This window comes from Culicoides brevitarsis, chromosome 2, assembly GCF_036172545.1.
Source record: "Culicoides brevitarsis isolate CSIRO-B50_1 chromosome 2, AGI_CSIRO_Cbre_v1, whole genome shotgun sequence".
Classification (NCBI taxonomy): Eukaryota; Metazoa; Arthropoda; class Insecta; order Diptera; family Ceratopogonidae; genus Culicoides; species Culicoides brevitarsis.
Window position 1 is genome coordinate 29857998 of NC_087086.1, and position 23227 is coordinate 29881224.

General features: G+C 30.5%; 2 protein-coding genes across 3 annotated transcripts in view; one reads left to right on the forward strand and one right to left on the reverse strand.

Annotated features, from left to right (window-relative positions):
- Positions 1 to 8: 8 nt before the first annotated feature.
- On the reverse strand, positions 9 to 2017 carry LOC134831919 (armadillo repeat-containing protein 6 homolog). 2 transcript variants are annotated; one of them, XM_063845758.1, is made up of 6 exons: positions 1939 to 2017; positions 1774 to 1866; positions 1469 to 1600; positions 755 to 1412; positions 437 to 702; positions 9 to 377 (listed from the first exon to the last, which is right to left on the reverse strand). In XM_063845758.1, exons 3-6 carry the CDS (start codon positions 1583 to 1585, stop codon positions 9 to 11), a joined length of 1410 nt encoding a protein of 469 aa, XP_063701828.1. In that variant the 5' UTR covers positions 1586 to 1600; positions 1774 to 1866; positions 1939 to 2017. The 2 variants fall into 2 exon arrangements, with proteins under 2 accessions (XP_063701828.1, XP_063701829.1); XM_063845759.1 differs by lacking the exons at positions 1774 to 1866; positions 1939 to 2017 and adding an exon at positions 1664 to 1734.
- Positions 2018 to 2325: 308 nt separating this feature from the next.
- Positions 2326 to 23227, forward strand: part of LOC134828363 (homeodomain-interacting protein kinase 2) — a 30568-nt gene continuing 9666 nt past the window's right edge. Inside the window, exons 1-3 of the mRNA XM_063841309.1 lie at positions 2326 to 3546; positions 14900 to 15165; positions 20985 to 21305. Coding sequence (XP_063697379.1) covers positions 3153 to 3546; positions 14900 to 15165; positions 20985 to 21305 — 981 coding nt within the window. The 5' untranslated portion in view covers positions 2326 to 3152. The remainder of the gene's footprint in view (positions 3547 to 14899; positions 15166 to 20984; positions 21306 to 23227) is intronic.

The following is a 23227-nucleotide window of genomic DNA, read 5'->3' on the forward strand; positions in this document are numbered from 1 at the left end:
AATTTTTTTTAGTCATTTGCGATCGGTTTCTCACTTTTTCCCTTCCATTCTTCGTTCAGTTGGACTTTCAAGCCCAAATCACGCAATGCTGCCTTCACGTCGCCTTGAATTCCGGGATGAGCCTGCATCGCCGCATTCAAAACGTCTTCCACGCCATGCGATGCCCATGTTTCGCACTGATTTCGTGATCGGGAGACCATATTACGGATTGCCCATGCAGCGTTACGTTGCACTAATTTACTGCCGGGATGGATTTTCATCGTTTCAATGATCGATTCGGGGATGCTGGTGTCGAAAAGGGCATCGGCGTTCTCCTTAACTCGCAGAGCAAGGGTTGAAATGCATACAAGAGCTGCTTTAGCCACCGTTTCATTGGACTAAAAAATAAATTTTTAAGATTTTTAAAAAAATTTATCGAAAAATTTGATTTTTTTACCTTAAAACGACTCAAAGCAGAAGCAATAACAGTCACCGCACCGCATTGAACGATCTGAACTTTAACTTTGTCGTTTCCAGCAAGCACTTTTAGCAATTTCAGAGCTTCTCGAACGACTTTTACCGAATCTGGGAACTGGATCATCGCATCCATGACGTATTTGAGCCCATCAGCTTCCTTCACGGCTTCACAAAATTCATTGCGAACGGTCAAGGCACCAATTGTCAACATCAAATCTGCTACCAGGGACTCGTTATCCTTGAATTCTGGAAGAAAAATGTTAAAATTTGATAGAAAACAGGTAAAAAAGTTGCTTACTAGCTAAAAGTCCCGTTAAATCAGTCAAAGTTTCGGTAGCGATGAGCCTTGCATGGTCATGAGCTTTGCCAAATTCAACTCTGACGTCGTCATCCAAGATCAAATAACGAAAAACAGCGCAAATTTCCTTCACCAGAGCTTCGTCTTCGTTCGCCAGGAGCGGTTTGAGGTGCGTCATGAGAATATCTGCTTCGACAACTGCTTGACGGTTCATTTCGTGCATGATGCAGGACTTTTGGATCCATTTCAGGGTATCGCAGATGACTTGTTTGTCCTTTTGGGTGTCCAAACACTTGATAATTGTATCCAAACATGCCTTGTCAAAGACATCGGGGTTCTTGTGCGTGATTGAATTAGCTGCCAGAATAGCGTGATGTAGTACAGTTTTCGCATCGTGACTATTTCCCGTGGAAATTTCGTCCTGAATGACTTTAAGAACGTACGAGAGAGCATCAAGTTTTGCCGCAAGTACGCGATGCGGTACGGAAATGTTGCATTCGGCAGTGAAAGAGGTCAAAATGTTGATTAAATCGTCAGAACTGAGTTTAGAACTGCCATCGGTGTGGAATTTGAGCTTCTCGATGTACTCGTTGAGCAAAGGCACTCCTGTTTCCGCGTTTATGGCGAGATCTTTTATGATGTTTCCCAAGTTGATGCCCTAAAAAAAGACAAATTTCAATAAAAATTCGAAAAAAATTTGAAAAATCAACTTACTTGAGCCTCCAGCTGTTTAATGGTCTCTTCCCGAGCTTCCTCCACGGACATGGAAAACTCGACGATATTTTCTTTGATGATCTCATCATAAGTTTCCTGAGTAACAACTTTTGCCATTGTCGAATTGAATGTCTGTTGAACCGAAAAAGGAAAAGAAACTTAGTCAGTCAACTGTGAATGCAAAAAATAACACACCCACGGTACAAAATAACAAGAAATAATTAGAAAGTGCAGCGAGAACAAAGAATACTTCCCACAAATTTCAAATTATTTCTCTCAAAATGTCTTGAGTAACTGGTTTTTACCTTTTATTTATTGCGTTTTAAATTTTTAATTGAATATTTTGGAGAAATTCGCAATTTCTTTCTCTCAGTTGGTCCTGATGGTATTGTAAGTTACTAAAAATTGATGAAAAATTAATAATTTTTAATCAATTTCTATTTTTATAAAGAGATTTCTTATTGAATTACTTTAAAATTTAATTTTTTTTGTAAGTTTTTTAATTAAAAACGAAGAAATTTAATTAAAATTCAACAATTTAACGAATCCTTTTTCGAAAAATAATAACAATCCCAATGCACAGAGATGAAATTTACAATTGTGACATGGGATCGTTATCATTTTCATTCGTCTCATGCCACTCATAGTCACTCATGCCACTCATAGTCACTCATGCCACTCACGGCACTCAACCCCAATGCAGAGAAAATAATTTCCGACAAATCCCAGTGCAAAAAAAATAATTTCCGACATCGTACCGTGTACGTGTATAGAAACAGACATCCAGCCTGGAATAATGGAAGCGATATTGGAAATAATGGAAGTGCTGTCAAATTCCATTCAGTCGCGATTGGACAGCCGTCGAAGTAACACGCAAAGATGGATCAAGTGCGAAATGTACAGTGAATTTCTTTTAATTTCGGGCTAAAAACCTCTCGAGGTTAGGAAAAAAAGTACCAAAAACACATCCCCACGACTTGTAGATATTTTTAACGCGAACGAAATGTGAAAAAAGGCAAAAATTCAAGCATTTAAACACAAAAAAAAGAATATCTCTAAAATACAAGTGAGAAAGAGAGAGAGAAAAAATACGAGAATTACACGAAAACGAGTGAGATAGTGAATGGAAAATTCAATAATAATGGCAAAAACGTATTAAAAAGTTACAAATACATACAAAGAACGCCACGACATGTTTTATTATATTTTTTTCTAATCAATCACTGAAATTTTATACTTTTGTTTTGTTATACTATTATTATTTCTAATCGCCATCATCACCACCATCACCAATTCTCGGATATTCGAAGAAATTTTTGAATTTTGAAGCAAAGAAAAAAAGAAGCAGCAAACAAACGACTTACAAGTGTCTCGTCTTCGCCGTCGTCGTCGTCGTCGCGTAGAGAGAAAATTGTTTTGTATTCCACGTAGCATGTGAAGCAAAAAAAAAGAGAGTCGTAACAGCTGCCTCTTGAAAAATATCTAAAATTAGCAGGAAAAATAATAATAATTGTGTAAAATATTGAGTGGAAAATATAAATCATACGAAAAAAAAAGTGAAAAACTAGGTTTCTCTTGCACTCACCACCACGAAAAAACCAGCAACAACAATCATCATTTCTTATTACTTTTTTTTTTGGTCGTTGAATTTTTAACTTAACTTCTTTCCGTGTGTGGGCAACAAATGAACACTTTGCACTTTGACAAAAGTCACAATTCAAGCCCTAATTTAAAGGGTGTTGCGAACGGCAACGCCTCAATCAGCTTATCGTCTTCATCGTCGTCGTCTGCGGCATCCACAGCAGCAGCAGCAGCCACAGTTGGAATTGTCTTGCCACAAGTTCAGCAGCAGCAGCATCAAAAAACCCAACAACACGTCTATGAAAATGGCGAATTGTTAGGCCAAGCTGATATCATTGAACGAGAATATCAGCAGCAGCAGCAGCAACAAAGGCAAGTTGTTAAAAGTGGTCGTGGCAAATACAATCAAGTCACAGCAACAACTTCGTCCAGCAACAACAACAGCAACTCTAGCAACAGTCAGGCACAGAAAAGTGTCAAAAGGAAACTCGAAACAGGTAAGATTGAGATTTTTTTATTGCTTTTTTACGATTAAGAAGGTTCTGGAAGGTGTTTTTCTTGATGTTTCGTGGCTTTAAGGCGGATTTTGTGGGATTTTGTTTATTTTTTAACAAATTTGTGTCTTTTGAAGTGAAGTTTCTTGAATTTTATTGGCAAATTGAAGCTTTTAAGACCAAAAATTGACTCAAAAATTAATTTTTGGCAATTTTTTATCAAATTCGGAAATATTTTCTCAATATTTCTTTAATTTTTGGTGAAAAAATTGAATTAAAAGTTATTTTTATTGAATTTAATGAACTTTTTAATGAAAAAATACAAGATTTCAAGACTTTTTTAGGGCACTTGATCGAATTTAAAGACCTTTTTTAATTTTTTCTATCAAAAAATCAATATTTTTAAGTCTTTTTTCATGAAAATCCTCTAAATTTTCCCTTTTTTTGTTGAAAATTACAAGAATTTAAGTTTTTTTATAAGGTCTTTGGTCGAATTTAATGACTTTTCTCAAATTTTTTTCTATTTTCGGTGAAAAAATTAAGAATTAAGGTTATTTTTTAAGGCACTTGATCGAATTTAATGAACTTTCTCAAATATTTCTTTATTTTTCATGAAAAACTCTTGATTTTAAGTCTTTTTTAATTAAATATCTTAAATTTTTCTATATTTTTGTGGAAAAAATGAAGATTTAATATTATTTTTAAGGTACTTGATCGAATTAAAAAAACTTTTTTAATTTTTTCTATCAAAAAATCAAGATTTAAAGTATTTTTTTATGAAATTTCTCTAAAATTTCTCCATTTTTGGTGAAAAATACAAGATTTTAAGTTTTTTTTATTGTCTTTTCCAATTTTTTTCTATTCTTGATGAAAAAAATCAAGATTTAAAGTCTTTTTCAAGGACTTTTATTGAAATTAATGAAGGGTTCCGTCAAAATTTGATATTAAATGACCCGATGTTCCTCATCAACATCAATTTACTTGGATTTCTTTCTTTTTATGACATCCCAAGAGACTTCGTTAACCCCATTAATGTCATTTTTCAAGCCTTTTGACCCTCATTTGTTCTCCTTGAGACACAAATTTCACCCAATAGTCTTCTAAAAGATCAAAAATCATAAATTTCAATATTTATCGTTCAATTTTTGACCTTCATTACAACATTTCTCGTGCCAAATAATTTTTGTTTTCGATTTCTTTCGAAAAAAAATCTTCATAATTTACTTTCACATAGCTTCAAAGCCCTCCGGAGTCATTTTTCATAAAAAAAACTCGTCATCTTGGCATTTTAGAAACCCAAATTTCGCAACGAACCCATCATTAAAGCTGTCACTTTCCACTTGTAGCAGCAAAAAACGCTGAAAAATGCTTGAAAAATAAATTTTATTTTATCGCCAAGACACAAGACGAGAAATTGGGTTCAAATCTCTGTACATTCACTTACTTCGTCTATCGAAGAAGAAATAAATAACGAAGAAAAAAAATCAAAATTAAGAAAAATTAATGCATAAAACAAGAGTCTCTTGTTGCTTTTATGATGTTGATTTGATGATGATGATGAAACTTCGTCTTCTTCGTTGTCTCTCTCTCTGTTGCTCGGTTCGTTGTTCATTTATGTATCGACTCGACTCGACGACGCAAACGAATTAAAATGAAGGAAATCTGCTTATATCATCAATTCACAAAACAAAAAAAAAATTGAAAACGTCGAATAAATGTGTTTTGATTCGAGCCCCAGTCGAACAACAACAAAATTTGTGATTTATTTTGAAATATAAATAAAACATAAAAAAAAGATTAAAATAATCAAACGAAACGTCAATACGAACTTCTTCGAACAACGTAAATCTAAAAATTTCCTCACTAGAAAAAAAAATTGCAAAGCAAAATTCACGTAATTAATTACCCTAAATTTATTTGATAAAAAAAATTTTTTTACACGAAAATAAAAAAAAAATAACAAAAGAAACAAACCTCATACCTTGCCTTGGAAAAGTCATTGACTGCTTGTTCCAGATACTATTGAATGCGGTGTGGCTAGGTGTTGTTGTAGGTACCTTAGCGCGCGCTGTACGACCGTTCAAAAGTTATATTTTATTATTATTATTATTATTTTATACTTTTTTTTACCTACAAAAAACTTTAAATCGTTTGCGTGTGTAAAAAATTTTTTCGGTGTGCGAGGAAAATTTTTTAGCCCTCAATTGTTGTGTTTTCGAATTCGATTCAATTTCAACGAAAAGCGAATGCAACAGCGAAAAAAACAAGTTTATTAATAAAAACCTGGCAAAATGATCAATATAATAGTTAAAGCTAATCAACATGTTGTCGAATAGTTTTGCTGTTTCAAGATAGGGCGAACAGATTTTCCCTAATTTTTGATTTATTTTTAGTTTTCGTTTATTGAGGTTTTAACTCAGAAAATTAAATTAAGCCTTAATTTTCTTACTTCTGACTTTCGGCAAGAAAATTACATTTTTAGGGTTAAACTTTGATTTTGTACGTTTTTCATATTAATTCTTCAATATGATCGTCAATAAAAATTTAACTTTAAAAATTTATTATGTGTGTAAGTTTAAATTTTTTGAAAAAAATCATCATTTCTTAAAAAATTTTTTCATTAAAATTTAATTATTTTTAAAATTAAAACTATTTTTTTCTTTTTGGTCATTTATTGAACAAAATTTACGCAATAAGGAGAAAAAATTTTGATAAAATAATAATTAATTTTTTTTTATTTAATAAATTTTTGATTTCATATTAAAAGAGTTTAAAAATAATTAATTTTTATTAATTAATTAATTAATTAAATTAATTTAAAAAAATTAAAAAATAAAACTTATATATTATTAAATTAAAATAAAATATTTTATTAAATATCAAAAAATTAAAAAAATTAATATTTGATTTAAATAAAATTATTTAAATTTATTATTTAATAAAATTCAAACAAAAAAATTTTTTTAAATTATTTATTAAATTATTATTTTTCAATTAAAATTTAAATTAAAAAAATTAATTAATTATTTTACTGCAAATTTGAAAAAAAATTATCAAAAATATGATTTAACGAAAATTTTTATTTTTTTATTTTATTTTATTTTATTTATTTATTTTTTTTTTGTTTTTTAAAAGTGCATGTAAAATATACAGAAATTTCACATTTTCTAACTTATACATTAATTTATTGATATATCATGAGAAAAATTTTTAAATTTACGAGATCAAAAACTCTAAAGTCGATTATTGCAAAAGCTTAAAAAAGTAAGCAAAAAATAAATATTTACATATTTCGCAATAATTATTAATTATTAAAAAAATTAATTTTCAAAAATAATGAAAAAATGTCAAACCTATTTTTTTTTTCAAATAATTCAAAAATTAAATTTTTTAACCTTTTTTAATTAATTTAATTAATTAAATTAAATTTTAAATAAATCAAATTTTTAAATTAAAATTTATTTTTTTTAAAATGAAAATAAAAAAATTATTTTAATTTTGTCCAATTAAAAAATTAATTGTTAAAATTTTAAATTTTATTTTATTTATTTTTTTAAAATTTAATTTAATTTTATTAATTTATTTTTTAAATTATTATTTTATTATTGGAATATTTTTTTGTGTAAAATTACTTTATATCCCTGAAAAATTTATTAAAAATTACAAAAAAAAATCGATAAGAAAAAAATTTCCATCGTCCCATATTGAGTCTGATTCGCCCTACTCTCCGTCTTTCGTCGTAAATATTTTAATCATAACAACAAACAAAACAAGCAATTGCCTCTCTCTCTTCATTAGCCCGTTACGATACCGTCCTGCTTAGCTTAGGTTTGGTTTGGTTTGAGAAAAAAAAACCCTACTGCTAAAACCAAAACCGATTTTCATAAGAAATAAAACAAAATTATATATCTCTTTAATATAAATAACAATCAACAATCGACACACACTCACATTCGAACGAGATACGGGCAGCTTGCTTGCTTGCTTGTGTGCGAGACGACAACACTTGCGTCCATACCTCATACGGGCCACAAAAGATTAAAAAACATCATTTCAAGTTGCTCTCCGTACGGATTTCGTTCGACTTCATTTTAGGTTGAGTTTATTTAATGTGTGTGCGTTGCCGTTTCGACGCTTGTGTTGTTTTCATATTTTTCGTTTGTGGCTAAATTTGCTGCTAGTAACAGTATTTATTTGTTATTATCGTCATCATTTTATAAATTTTACACGAGCGAACCGCGAGAGAGGCCTCATTATTTCGAATCGCGCGCTGTCTGTGTGTGAATTTCGAATCGTCATCAAAAAAAAAAGTTGCTTGATTGATGGAGCGTACGCGTGTCAATTTTGATTTTACGGCACACAGGGCAATTTATGCGTATTTTTTAGTGCGTAGTTTTCCGTTTGTTTGTTTTTTCGCTGCTTTTTGGCACATTTTGTGTGTCTTAATTTTGCTTTTTTTCTACAGCGAAACCTTCAGATGTCGTCTTTTTCGCCGTGAAACGATTTGTTTTTGTCAAATTTCAGTCAGAGTGTGGCAAGATGGATCGCTAAGTTGGTCAATGTGTGACATTTAAGAGTGTCTGGAGGTTGTTACAGGAACTAAAATTAAAGAGGAAGGCGGTTAAAGTTATAAAAAAGCATGAATTTGACGGAAAAGAAACAGATTTCACGATTGAATGAGAAAAAAAACTCGTTTTTAGTTAAAAATGAATTCATTAAATCGGAAATTCTTAAAAATTAAGAAGATTTTTGACTTGAAAGATGATTTTTTGGTCAAATTATATCTTTTGATGAAGATTTTTGATCCAAAATGCGTTAAATTAACATTTTTCAATCCAAATTCGGTAATTATGGGCTCAAACTGGTCAAATTTGGGCTAAAATAAGTCAATTTTGAGCTCAAATTAAATATTTTTGGGTCATATTTGGCATTTCTGGGCTTAAATTTGGCATTTTTGACTTAAATTTAACATTTTTTGTATCAAATTTGACCTTTTCGACTAAAATTTGACTTCTTTTGGATACATCTTTACATTTTTTTTGCTCAAATTTAATGTTTGAAGGCTCAAATCTGAAATTTTTTGTCTTATATTCGACATTTTTGGCTGAAATTTAACGTTTTAGACTCGAGTTTGACATTTTTTGCCTCAAATTTTACATTTTTAAGCTTAAATTTTATATTTTTCGTTTCAAATTTGATATTTTTGACTCAAATTTCATTTGAAAAGATCAATTTTTGAAGCATTATTGTTCATTTTTAATCTTTATAACATGCTGACACATCATAAACTCCAAAATTAAGCAAGAACAATACCACATTTGCCTCTTTGAGTGCTTCATCTTTCAACATCTTCATTAAAAACGATCAATTTTGCTTATAATTACCTGCCTTTTATGGCATGAGAGCGATTTTCAAGTGTTTTTGACCATAAACGACCCTTTTAATCACCAAAAATGTCAGAAATTGATACTTACAAGAGTCTTTTTTTCAGTTAAAAGTACTTTCAAACTTAAATTTGGATCATAATCTGACCTTTCAAGCCAACTTTTTGTCTGAAAACCACAACTCCATGCTTCTTTCGTCTCATGAACACTCATTTTTTTCTGCGAATCACTTTGAAAAGGTCAAATTTCATCCGTCTCATGGCCGAGAACGTGCAAATTCACAAATTTCCTATTTTTATCGACGTCAATTTCTGCGAAAAGAAAATAAATTAATCGTTTCCACGAATTGTTGACGCCTTTTAATTACCTTATCTTTTTTCCAATAACGAGAAAAATTGTTTTTTGTTGTTTTTTCTCAGGAATTTATGAATTTTTGATCGAAAAGTGCTCGTCTAGACTCGTGAATGACTTGTTGCCGCACTGAAAATTCACCTCGAGCGCCTCAAATCGGAAATTATGTTACTTGATTGATAAAATTACGTGAAAAATGACAATTTTCTGTCTCCTCTTCGGTACTTTATCGACATTAACGCATAAAATATGATGTTTGTTGTTGTGGGAACGAATAAAAAGCAGCAAAGTATGAGGAAGAACTGCATAAACTTTCCATAAATGCAGCGAAAAATACGTTTCCTCTTGCATTTAACGACGAAGAAACGGCGCTAAACACATAAAAATTTGTTGCCGTTACAAAATTCACACATTTGCCCTCATCCGTGTACGGAAATGGCATCGGAGAGTAACAGACGTTCTTCGAATGGGGTGAAAAACCGCCATTATTACAACTGCCACGCTCGAAATGCACGAACCTGAGGGTGAATTATTGCAAAGATGCGATCATAATTCAATTTCGAGTGGTTTTTAACGCAATAAGCGGCAGTTGTAACGACAAATTTAATCTTATCAACGGTTATTGGCGTCGATTTTGACTGATTACGTCTGAAATCCACCTGAAATGAGAGAAAAATAAAATTTTTCAACAAATAAATTTGATAATTGTCTAAATTTTTTGTTACTTTTACCCAGACGTCGCATTTTATGATGTTTAATGAGAAAGCGTGCAACGCAATGCGTAGCGATCCGACAAACCAGACAAAAAAAGAAAGTAAATTTACCCAAAAAAACGTAAAAAAATCATGTGCGGCGTTATTTTTGGTGCGTATTCGAAAATTGAGGACAGACGATTTTACTTTTTAGACGTGACAAAATACGAAGCGACGCCAAATTCCACAACAACACACGAAATGCCGGTGGATTTTCCCAAAAATAAGTTTTTCTCGAACCGGGGCGCATGCTCGGCTCGTGTGATGACGACGTTGTAATGTCCACGGACGACGTAAAAAATATTTTTCGAGTCATCCGATATGGGCGGGAATGGAACTTTGTCCTCTCTGCGAATCGATCTTTGACGACGACACGTGACACTGACTCACTCTCAGTCGTCGCTTTGTCTGACAAAACTCCACAACGGAGGTCTTTTTAATCAAATAATAAATAAATGATGAGCGAGATAATGAATATTAATAATCAATTTGTGAGGTTTCCTTGTTGTTGATGTTTACAAAGTTTGACGGGGAACAAAGAACGGGCTTTGTTGCGCGACTGACAGGCCTTTGTTGGAGTAGCTGAGTCAAGTTTTTGTGGAATTTCTTTTGTGATGGATGTCTGGAACGCATCAAAGTTGGCCTTCGAGGCATGTTTTTGTTCATTTTTCATTGTTTTTATGGGCTTGGAGCGACATTTGCTTTGTCTTAATTATCCGCTTGTGTGGGAGAATGGCTCGAATTGTGAATATTTTGATGTTTTTAAAGCCAGATGTTGATAAAAAGTCGTTTGATGGATGCTCCGGAGATAAATAAGAGGCTCGAGATGATCTGAAATGAGAAAAAAATTATTAGAAAAGCCTTGAAATGTTAATTTTGGAGTAAAATAAGAGGAAAAATTATCTTAAATGGACTTGACAAGGCTTAAAATTGTTTGAAAATCCTATTAAATAGCTTTATGAGTGTTAAAAATTAAAGTTAACGTCAAGAAAAATTTTTTTTGAGGCTTACAAAAGTGAAAAATTTCGATAAATGGGCAAAAAGAAGCCTTGAAGTCATTATTTGATGACGAAAAATTACTAATAATGTTAAATTTGACCCTAAATATTCACCAAAGTCACTGAAATCTGTCAAAAATTGACTCGTTAAGGTCAACAAGTGTCTTACATTTTTCAAAATATGACCTAAGATTGATATGAAATGCATTTTGCTATGAAAAAGTAGTACTAAAAGTACATTTAATAGCTCTAAGAGACGATAAATGAATTAAAAAATATAATTAAGACGTCGAAAAACTATTTCAAATCCTTAAAATTTAAGAAATTTTTTAATTTTGTTTCGAAAAATTACCTAATGTTACTAAAAATGAAGGAAAATTGACTCGACAATGCTTGAAAGTGCCATAAATTTATAAGAAATTGACGTTAAATGGGCTGAATTGGCTCTCAATGCTGAAAAAGTACTACTGGAAGTGCATCAAAAAGCTCCGAGACTCGAAAAATTGATAAAAAATGTATCAAAGTTATTCAATTATGACGAAAAATTCATAAATCTCTCAAATTTTATCCAAATTTTTGTCAAAATTCACTAAAAATGATTGAAAATGGACTCGCTAAGGCCTACAAGTGCCCTTAATTTTTTAAGAAATTGACATAAAATGACCTAAAATAGCTCTTAATGCTAAAAAATTATTAAGGAGAGTACTTTCAGAGACAAAAAATTGACTAAAAATGTCTCAAAGTTATTCAATTTTTACGAAAAATGCATAAAACTCACAATTTTCATCCAAAATATCAACAAAATCCACTAAAAATGATCCAAAATTGATTCGATCTGTAAAAAAAATTAAATATTTAATCCAAAAATGCAAAAAAAAAAATAATCAAAACTCACCCTCATTCGACTACCAGACATTTTTATATGTTTTTACAACATTCCTTTGCCCGAGAACACAGACACCGGCAATCATCTTTTCCAATAAAAAAAAAATTCAATCTCTTTTCATCAATTTTCAATCAAATGTGAATGCAAAACTCGATAAAAATATTTGCATCAACAAATCATCATCCGATGTTTATCTTTTAACTTTTTTTTTCTTTCTCCTTCGCCTCGCATCTCATATCAATATGTACTTTTTCCATCGTCTTGCCAAACGAGAAAGAACCATTTAAGACTCTAATGAGGCATAAAATTAAAAAGAAAATCTGCTCCAACGACGAACGATCCCAAACGGATTATTACAGGTCACAAGATTTCTCTTTTTTTGCTCCGCATCCGACCTTTGGCAAGTGCCTGAAAATATTAAAAATTAAAATTTTTATGGATAAACTTACCAAGAGTCGTCGTCGTCGTCGTCAGTTGAACAACCTAATAATCTCGTATTTTTTTCGAAATCCGGTTACTTCTCATCTGACATATCATCAGTTCAAGTTTTTTTTCGTTGTTGTTGTTGTCTTTCTCTTGCGTTTTGCGGTGTGGTGCGGAGAGAAGTCTCTTTTTAATGAATGCACAAACACACGAACATTTATTATTAGTGATAACATGTTTTTTTCATATTTTTACATACAATGCCAAAAACATGCAAGACGGGAATGGAATTGAATGGAAGGCAAGGCAGGCAGGCAGGCGATGGAGAAGCATTTATGGCGCTTTGTTCGAACAAAAAATAAAAAGAAATAAATGAAAAGTAATCATTAAAAAGGGGGTTTAGTGAGACGTAAGACAATTATGGCAAAGTAATTGCTGTGTTAGGGTACGTTGCTGTCGTTGAAGGTCGATGTGGAAATTGTTGCGCAAGGAGAAATTTTATATAAAATGATTTTAATGGTTTTTGAAGGAGCCTGCGGCATGGGAATGATGAAATATGGTGATTTAGAAGCACTCATTAGTGGTTATAAATCGAATTTTCGAAATGTGTTTGGAGGTGTTGCGGCCTTTTCCGTCAAAATTTTCACGATTTAAAGGCTTTGTGTGTTTTTTGGTTTAAATTTTTGCTTCTTGAAGGCTTTTTGTTCCATTTTCGGTCAAAATATTTCCATCTCGATGTCTTTGGCTTCCATTTTAGATCAAATTTTTACTTTTTAAAGTATTTGTTTTAGAGTTTTTGGGCAAAATATTTACTCCTAAAGTCTTTGACTTCCATTTTTGGACAAAATTTGTCTTTTTTGATCATTATTTTTATCAAATCAAGTCTTTTTTAATTATTACCGATAAATTTATTAAATTTTCATTCAATTTCTGCTATAAATGAGACGTTTTCTATCATTTTAAGAAGATTTTCGGTTAATTTCATTCAAAAATGACAATTTTTTCTGAATAACTTCCTCTTTTTCCAAAAAATGAGGAATTTCTTGAGTATATCCTTTTAAAATTAGCTCATTTTAGTCTTAAAATCGACTTTTTCTGAATAACTGAACTTAAAATCTTTCAAAGTAAGATCTTTTTTGATAGATTTTGAACAAATGTAATTGACTTTAGGTCAAATTTGCCTCTTTTTGAAGTTCTTTTGAACTTTTTGTACAAAATTTTGCCTTTTTAAAGACTTTGAGCTCCATATTTGTTCTAACTTTTCATTGTTCAAATGCTTGCCTTCCATTTTATGACAAATTTTTCATTATTTGAAGGTCTTTTCATCCATAATTCTTTTAAATTTGAACTTTTTCATCCATTTTTGGGGTCATATCTTATAATTTTTATACAAATTTTTGTAATTTATGTTTGATTTTTGAGACTTTTGAGGCCTTTTCACTCATTTTTATAAAATTTTAGTTCACAATTTGTCAAAATTTGGTGATTTTTAGTCAAAAATGTAAAAAACAAAGTATTTTCTTGGTAATTTCCTTAAAAATTGACCAATTTTTGTGTAAAATTCACTTTTTGGTTATAGCTGACCTGAAATTGATACAATTTTGAGTCAATATTAATTAATTTTATATCATATTTCAAACATTTAAAAAACTTTGTTACCTTTTTGTAAAATTTTAAGACTGAATTTCTCGTTTCTCATCAATTTTCCACCCTACTTGATATGATTTTAATCAAAATCTCCCACTTTTTAAATCTTTTTTAAACATTTTCTTTCAAATCAATGCCATTTCGATCGAATTACGTCCTATTTCAACAGATTTCATCACCGCCAACGCTTCCAAACACTTTTAATTTCACATTTCTCCTTTGCCAGATCCATCTTTTCCCACTCACTAACCCACACACAACGGAATATCCTTCGTGCCATTTCACCATAATTACGTCATTTTTTCCCGGCAATTCCATTTCATCATCTAACGAAAGGACGAACGAATGCAACATGACGAAATTCCCATGCTTGACTTTGTTTTGCGTGAATATTTCACGAGAATGCTTTTGTGACTGCCGAATGAATTTCTTTTGACATTTACGTATCGCACATTTCCCCAACAAACGGATATAATAACAATAATCAGTGTTGAGCCCACACAAAGCTTCGTAACAACAATAATTTTCCACTTACACAACATTTTTGAAACATAAGTTTTTCCTTCACCCCTTTCCTCCGTGTACGCCTGCCACCCTGTCTGTTGCTTTTTACGTGAAAAAACGGAAAAACCACTTATGCATTTATGACATCATTTTACGAGACGACACGCGTAATAGCTGCTGATTAGGATCAATTCATGTTTTATCACAGGGTTGCATCGAACGTGAGTCATCGAACATTCCATTTTCCATTCAAAATCCCTTCAGTCCGGTAATTACGGCTTTTTAGCACATTTTGCCATTTTTTTTCTTACGAAACCTAAAAATAAATAGGATATTATTTGCCTTAGTCACGAAATTTTCTTCTTACCCGCAACTGATTAAAAAAAATTTTTTTTTTCATTCTCTTTGCAGCTGAGTGTGATTGCGGTTGTGTCGACAGCACCACAATAATTGTCAGCAGTACAACGTTGGGTCCGTCGGGTCAAAGTAAGACAACGACCAGCAGCCACATCATGGGAGCTCCGTCGAACGGCAGCAAAACGTCGCACTCGAAAATCGCGAGTAATCACACGACGACAAATGTCGCGGCGTCCAGCAAACGATCGAGCAGCGGTGCCGATGGTGATTACCAATTAGTACAACATGAAGTTCTCTTTTCCTTATCGAGTCAATATGAGGTGAGTTGAAAATTTTTTATTTATTTTTTTTTTTTTGTGCTAATGACTGACTTGTCATCAACGATACAATTTTTGTTTGTTTGTTGGGTTTATTGACAAAAAAAAATAAAGCGTTTAACTAGCAACAAAGAACGGTGTCGATGAACCTTTGCTTCGCACAAAAGAACATTTGTCATTTTTTGCGTGTTTTTATTAAATCTTTGCACAAAGACCGTAACAAAGATGGGTTTTTGTGTCAATTTTTGGACACATTTTGATTTTTTTAGTGATGAAAGGAACATTTTTGGGTCTGTTTCAAGTGAAATAAAAAAATTATTTTTCAAAATTTAGATAGATTTGGATGAATGTCTGTGATTTTTTCGAATTTTGAAGAATGGATTTTATAAAAATTTTGTTTTTAGTGAAAAATTTTAAAATATAATTAATTTTTTGTCGATTTTCAAGTGGTAATTTGGATGAATTTCGAATTTTCGTTCAAACTGAAGTTGAATTAAAAATAATTAAAATTAAATTAAAAATGTTAAATTTTGACCGAAAATGATCAAAAAGCTCTTAAATAAGCTTTAAATTGCATTTCGGTTAAAAAAAAATTAAATTGAATTTGACAAATATTTTAAAACATTTAAGCTGTTTCAAAATTTTCAAATTTTTGGTTAAAAAATACTTCAAACTATGCAAAATGTCAACATTTTGAACAAATTTTCGCTAAATGTCAATTCAAAAAACCTACCGTTTAAAATTTGAAATTCGCTTTTTTGCAAATTCAAGCAAAAAAATTCTTTAAATTATCCAAAATTTTTACTCTGTTCAAAAATGTTCATGAATTTATTGCTTTTTATAATTTTTTATCACATTTAGAACAAATTTTCGCTAAATGTCAATTCAAAAAATGACCGTTAAAAATTTGAAATTCGCCTTTTTGCTAATTCAAGCCAAAAAATTCTTTAAATTATACAAAATTTTTACTCCGTTCAAAAATTTTCATGAATTAATTGCTTATTATTATTTTTTTCTCACATTTAGAACAAATTTTCACTAAATGTCAATTCAAAAAATGACCGTTAAAAATTTGAAATTCGCTTTTTGCTAATTCAAGCCAAAAAATTCTTTAAATTATGCAAAATTTCTACTCTATATTCAAAAATTATCATAAACTTATTATTCTAAACTCATTTTTATTAAAATTTTGTCTTATTGCATAACTCAAATTTAAATTTCCCAACTATTTATCATCAAAAAGGCGCTCATGTGAATTAATTCCTGTCAATTTATACAAATTTTTTAAGTGTTCCCAAAAAAAAACTTTAAAACATTCCAGCATCAATCGAAAAATCATTCCCGTTTGCAAAAAAAAATCTTCCCCATTCAAATTCATGAAACTTTTTGTTAAATATTACATGAACGAATTTTTGCCTCTAATTTACGCATGGCTTAAATTCAATGACATAATAACATTTTTTTTTTCTGAATAAATACCGAGAGTCGAGAGTCTCTTTCTAAAACGTTCGCACATCATCACATTTTTCGCCATCGTTGTTGTTGTTGTTGCTGTTATATGAATTGTAAATAAAATGATAAAATGCGACACATTTCTCATCGTGACGACGTCGAGCGAGCACAAGTAAGCGACTCGAGTACAGTCATTCTGATATAATATTCATATATAATATATAGGCTAAAGTAGAGTAATTAACATAGTATACAGTTCGTTCGTTCTTTTGAAACGAGCCGCGTATTTTTTTTTATTATTTTATTTTTTTTTTCTGCAAAATTATTGTTCAAAAAAAAAAACTAAAAAACGAGAAAATCTAGAACAATAACTGCGCGCTAACCGGAAATATTTGCTCATTGTGAGTTAATGGAGAGGTGAATTTTTTTTTAGTTCACACTTTTTGGACTTTTTAATCCTAAAACCGCAAATAAAATTAAAATTATTAAAAAATAAACAAATTTCAAGTTTGTACAAGGGTTTGTTGAATGGCCTTCGTGTCAATGACGTTCCAGACTGAAAGGTTCGTTGAATAAATCTCGTGAAGCCCTTCAACTTTATGATGATTGCGAAAAGCTTTTGTTGATATTTTAATGGATTTAACAGCATTAGGACGTGTTTTTGTTTAGTAACAAGCGATTTTTATTTGTTTTTTGCGTTTTAAGACGGAAGTTTGTTAATTTTTGATTATTTTTAGCAATTTTAATTCTTTAAAATAATTTTTTGATATATTTTATTAAATTTTTGAATTTTTAAAGCTATTTTGGTTTCAAATAAATATATCAAGTTTGACTGAAATTTTGATTTCAAATTAAAAAAAAATATTTTCATTCAAAATTATTTTTTAAATTGTTTAATTAAATTTAAATTTTTAAATTTAATTTAATTATTTTAATTAATTAAATTTTTTAAAAAAATATTTTTTTTATTTTATTTAAAATTTTAATAATTTTTGTTTTAATTAATAATTTTAATTTAATTTTTAAATTTATTTCATTTATTTAAATTTTTTAATTAATTAAATTATTTAAAAAAAATTATTTTTTTTATTTATTTAATTATTTTTTTTCTAAAATAAAAATTAATTTTTTGAAATATTTTTTTATAAATTTCATTTATTTTTTTTTTAAACTTTATTAATATAATTTTGCCTCTAAATGAAGTTTTTAAAATTTTTAATTAATTTAAATTTTAAAAATATTTTAATTAATTTTTTAAAATTTGAATTAAATAATTATTTTTTTAAATTGTATTGAAATAAATTTTTATTTTATTTATTTATTTACTTATTTTTATTTATTCAATAGTTTTAATTTTGAAATTATTTTTTATCAAAGTAAAATATCGAAAAAAATGGAAAATTTCTTAATTAAAAATCATAAAAAAATTAAAATATTCACAAAAAATATAATTTTTAATTAAAAAATCGTAAAATCACCCACGTAACGTTTAAAACCTAAAATATTTCCTTAATAAAATTATCTTGAATCAATAAAAAAATACTTTAACACCATCTTAAGCTTCCTTTTACAGAAGATATTTACTAAAAATCATCCTAAAAAGGCATTTTTATATCGCCTCATCTAACTTTAAAAATTATTTTTATCTCGAAAACAACTTTTGAAGCAACATTAACGTCAAAAAATCATTCCAACTCCCTCAAGACAAGACAAAATCCGTAAAAAAAACTCAAAACCTGCTTAAAATTCCGCTCCTTTTTACCTCTTTCTGTAACTAGGACTTAATTTTTTTTCAACCTGAAATCGGCGTCACGTCTCGAAAGTTGAATTTTTACTCGATTTTTTTTTCGGGTGCAAGCATAAGTTGAAGCAACAGCCCAGCAAGTAAATAAAAACCCGAATGTAATTTTTTTTATCGCAATTTAACATTTGCATTTACATTACCAAACTGAGGCGAGTTGCGACGCTACGAACAGCCAAAAACACGCTAAACATGTATCACAACGAAAAAAATGTTGACCTGCTTATTCAAATTTCAGGTATATTTTACGCGTACTTTATCTCCGTTTTTTTGCCTTTCCTTTTATTTATTTATTTATATTTGTTTTATTGCCGTTTTGAAGTGAAATCGGAATATCGGATGATTTTCTTTTCTTCCAATTCCCCATTGCAAAAAAGTCGTTAAAAGACGACAGGACCCTTCAACGAGCTCAAAAACTTTCGAAATCAAAGCAAAATCTCGCAAATCTCTAACAATGAATTTTTATTTTTAAATTGTGTTGTTTCGCAGCGAGGCCCTACAGGTACGAACGTATTAAAAATCACACAAACACACACACACGCGAAAAATTCGAAAACAAAAAGGTAAATTTTATATTTTAGAGAGTCATCGTGTGTTGTACTTCGCATTGTTATTATTTCACGTACGGATTTTTTAATCGCCGTTGTTGAAATTTATATTATTTTTTTGTGCCACAGCGCTTCGTGGCTGTACGAGACACGATTTCATTATTATTGTTGTTGTTGTTATTTTGAAAATTATATTAAATGTAGATTATCATTATTTTATTGTTGCAAGCGGCAGCAGCTTGAGTGAACGAGCAACGAACGTAAAATGTACACGTTTTTTTTTTTTAGTTGAATGACACTTGAAAATTTCACCTTTATCGAAAACGAGCGAATGTGTCGAAAAACGTCGAAGTGGTGATAAAAGTCCCTTGGAATAAATCCAGAGAGCGAGACAGACACAAGAAGTGAAAGGTGAAGTCAGAAAAGTCAGAAAAGTCGCGACATTACTCGACGACATTCGACTTGGAATGTTGTTTCAATGCAAGTTAAAATTTACACGACGATTGCAATAAAAGCAACAACAACGAAACGACTACGATGAGAGATGCGAATGATCAAGAGAAATGAAGAAAAGTAAGAGAGAGAAAAATGCATCTGTGACAAATATTTGTGTCTTGGTTGATTCCCCATGAGACGCGATATGTTTGCGTTGCGTTATTGTTGATGATGTAGCGACCTTCTAACACTTTTACAAAACAAATAAACATGTTTTTTTTGTGTTTTTGAAGGGAAACTTATGAATTGAAAGTTTTATGAGGATTTTTATGAATTTGAAATTAAAAATTTTAAAGTCTAAAGCCAAAAGAGCTAAAAAACTGAGAGCTGAAAAGTTAGAAAGCTAAGATTTTCAAAACTGACCAACTTTAAAGCTGAAAAACTGAGAGCTGAAAAGTTAGAAAGCTAAGATATTCAAAACTGAGAAGCTCTAAAGCTGAAAAACTGAGAGCTGAAAAGTTAGAAAGCTAAGATATTCAAAACTGAGAAGGTCTAAAGCTGAAAAACTGAGAGCTGAAAAGTTAGAAAGCTAAGATATTCAAAACTGAGAAGATCTAAAGCTCAAAAACTGAGAGCTGAATAGTTAAAAAGCTAAAATATTCAAAACTGAGAAGCTCTAAAGCTGAAAAACTGAGAGCTGAAAAGTTAGAAAGCTAAGATATTCAAAACTGAGAAGGTCTAAAGCTCAAAAACTGAGAGCTGAAAAGTTAGAAAGCTAAGATATTCAAAACTGACAAACTCTAAAGCTGAAAAACTGAGAGCTGAAAAGTTAGAAAGCTAAGATATTCAAAACTGACAAACTCTAAAGCTGAAAAACTGAGAGCTGAAAAGTTAGAAAGCTAAGATATTCAAAACTGAGAAGCTCTAAAGAGCTGAAAAAAATCAGAAATTTTAAACTGAGAATCTAAAAAAAAACATTTAAAAGCTGAAAATCTGAAAATAAAAATTTTTAAAGAAAATTAAAAAACTAAAAAATTTAAAAAATTTTAAAAAAAAAATTAACATTTTTAACAGCTGAAATAAAAGAAAATTTTAGGCTGAGAAATTAAAAACTAAAAAAAAATTAATATTTTAATAGGTTGAAATCGTTTTTCTTTCTCAAATCTGCAAAAATATGAATACAATACGCTCACATAAATCGCGTTTTTCACTGTTTCGCCTGTCTCGGCATTTGAATTTTTCATTTCGTTTCCGCTAAAATTATGTTTTAGACGGCGCGATAGATAGAAACCTTCAACATTTCAATCATATTCATACAATTTGCTTGCTTCGCTCTTTTTATTACTTAACTTGCGCATTCAACAGCAGCAACAAAACAACGAACGAACGTATTTTCAAGAAGTATCATGGTCACATACTCTGCACTACGAGACGTGTTTGCAATCAGGGGGTCTCTTATTCAATCATTTTTATTATTAATACATATTTTTTTTTTTTAATTTTTTCATGGACAAGTCAAGTCACACACTGCGTTCGTACAATTTCACGTCATTCTAATGAATTTTTTTTCTCGTTTTTCTTTTCAGGTCTTGGAATTTTTGGGTCGTGGCACCTTTGGGCAAGTCGTGAAATGCTGGAAAAAGGGCACGTCGGACATCGTTGCGATCAAAATCCTGAAGAATCATCCGTCGTATGCGCGCCAGGGGCAAATTGAGGTGTCGATTCTCGCGCGACTCAGCCAGGAAAATGCCGACGAGTTTAATTTTGTGCGTGCTTACGAGTGTTTCCAGCACAAGAATCACACGTGTCTGGTTTTCGAGATGTTGGAGCAGAATTTATATGATTTCCTGAAACAGAATAAATTCTCGCCGTTGCCACTCAAGTACATTCGACCGATTTTGCAGCAGGTAAGTGTCGATTTTTTCGATAGTTTGTTGACAAGAGTTGTCTATTGACCTTTTGGTGCGACGGAGATTTAGTCAAGAGATACAATGCGGCCTTCGAGAAGTTAGACTGATAAGAAAATAATTACAAAGTCGGTGTTTATTGCCTCTCGAAGGCGGTTTAAGAGGTTAAGATAGTGATCAATTGAAGAAACGCGCAGGAATTTATTGCAAAAGCTCGGAATTAATTTAATTTTTCATCAAAGTTGAAGGATCTTTTGAAGTTTTGAGCTGATTTAATGACAATTTATCAGTTTATATCGGAAATTGGACAAAAACTTTCAATTTTTATCATTTTTTGCTTAAAAATTTTGACAATTTTCATAAATTTTGATAAATTTGAGCTAATTTATTTTCAAGATGTTAAATATTTCATCATTAGAGCTCATTTTTAAGCGAGTTTTAATCAATCTCTGTTATTTTTCCTAAAATTTTGATTGTTTCTGGTCTGCTTTTGGACATTTTTGATGTTTTTCAAAATTTTTTGTACAATTTTTAACGATTTTTGACAAATTTGAGCCATTTAATTGACAAATTATCATAAAATTTTTAAATATTTCGTCACTAGAGTTCCCTTTTACTTCATTTTTTAGTCAATTTCTGGCACTTTTGCTCAAATTTGGAAATTTTTCGGACTTTTTTAAATTTTTTGTTCGAATTTCAATAAACTTTGATGAATTTTAGCAATTTAATTGACCAATTATCATAAAATTGTTAAAAATTTCTTCATTAAAGTTCTTTTCTGAGTAAATTTTGATCAATTTTGTTAAATTTTCTTCAAATATTGATCAATGTCGGTCTATTTGAATCATTTTTCGCACATTTCCGTCAAGTTTTTGTCTAATTTCCGTTGATTTTACTCAACTCAAGTCAATTTATGAACAAATTTAGACAAAATTCGGTCCCCAAAATCTTTTTAATCGTCATTTGACACCAAAAAACCACTAAACCTCCTCTTTAAACAGCTTATCACTTCAAAGAATCCCATTTTCTATCTCAAACCACTTCCTTTTATCATCAATCACCGACAAACTATCCATTCTAGCGTCGAATCCCGTCTCTTTTGTACACAAAGAAATCCATATTTTATCATTTTTTTGAATAAATGTGTCAACATGTTTATTTTTTTGCTGTTGTTTCTTTGTCAGTAGTACCGAAAAAAAAAATTTGCATTTGCGTCACTTCGCATCTTGCCTGTAAATTGTTCAAATTATCGACAACTGTCCAACGAAAAAAAATATTCACTTCAATAATCTGTCATGTCTCACAAAAGAAGAAGATTACTCAACGTTTCAATCTAATTTCAGTCCGAATGCCAAAAGTAATACGAAAATAATGAGCCCGATGTATTAAATTATCGAGCGAGCGAACAAAATAAGAGATTAAGCAACGCAGAAAAAAAAACGAGTTACGTGAATTTTTTTCTGCTTCGGACCAAAACGAATCAACAAGGGCCTAGTTTTCTTGTTCTAAATTGATTTTCGAGCAACAACAACGAAAAAAAAAACTTCATAATGGGGGTAGTCGAGTTACAATTCAGAGAAACCTCAATAACGTACGAAAAATTTCTTCATCTCAGACGACGTTGAATTCGCACTAACACAACCGAGCGAACAGCCAAGAGAGAGCAATAAGAGCACTTTTGTAGGTTTCGCATTATATAAAGCAATTTCGATATAAATATACTACATTAAAGAGCAACAACGAACGAATGACGACAACGTTCGACTGCAACAGTAGTAGGCAATTACTTTGCTTATTCAACATACAAAAAAATAAAATAAAATAAATGAAATACAGACAAAAGTGGCAAGCAGCCTGACGGAGCAAGTTCTCTCATTGAAAACAAGTTGTTGTTGTTGTTGTATAATTTTTTTTGTCGCATT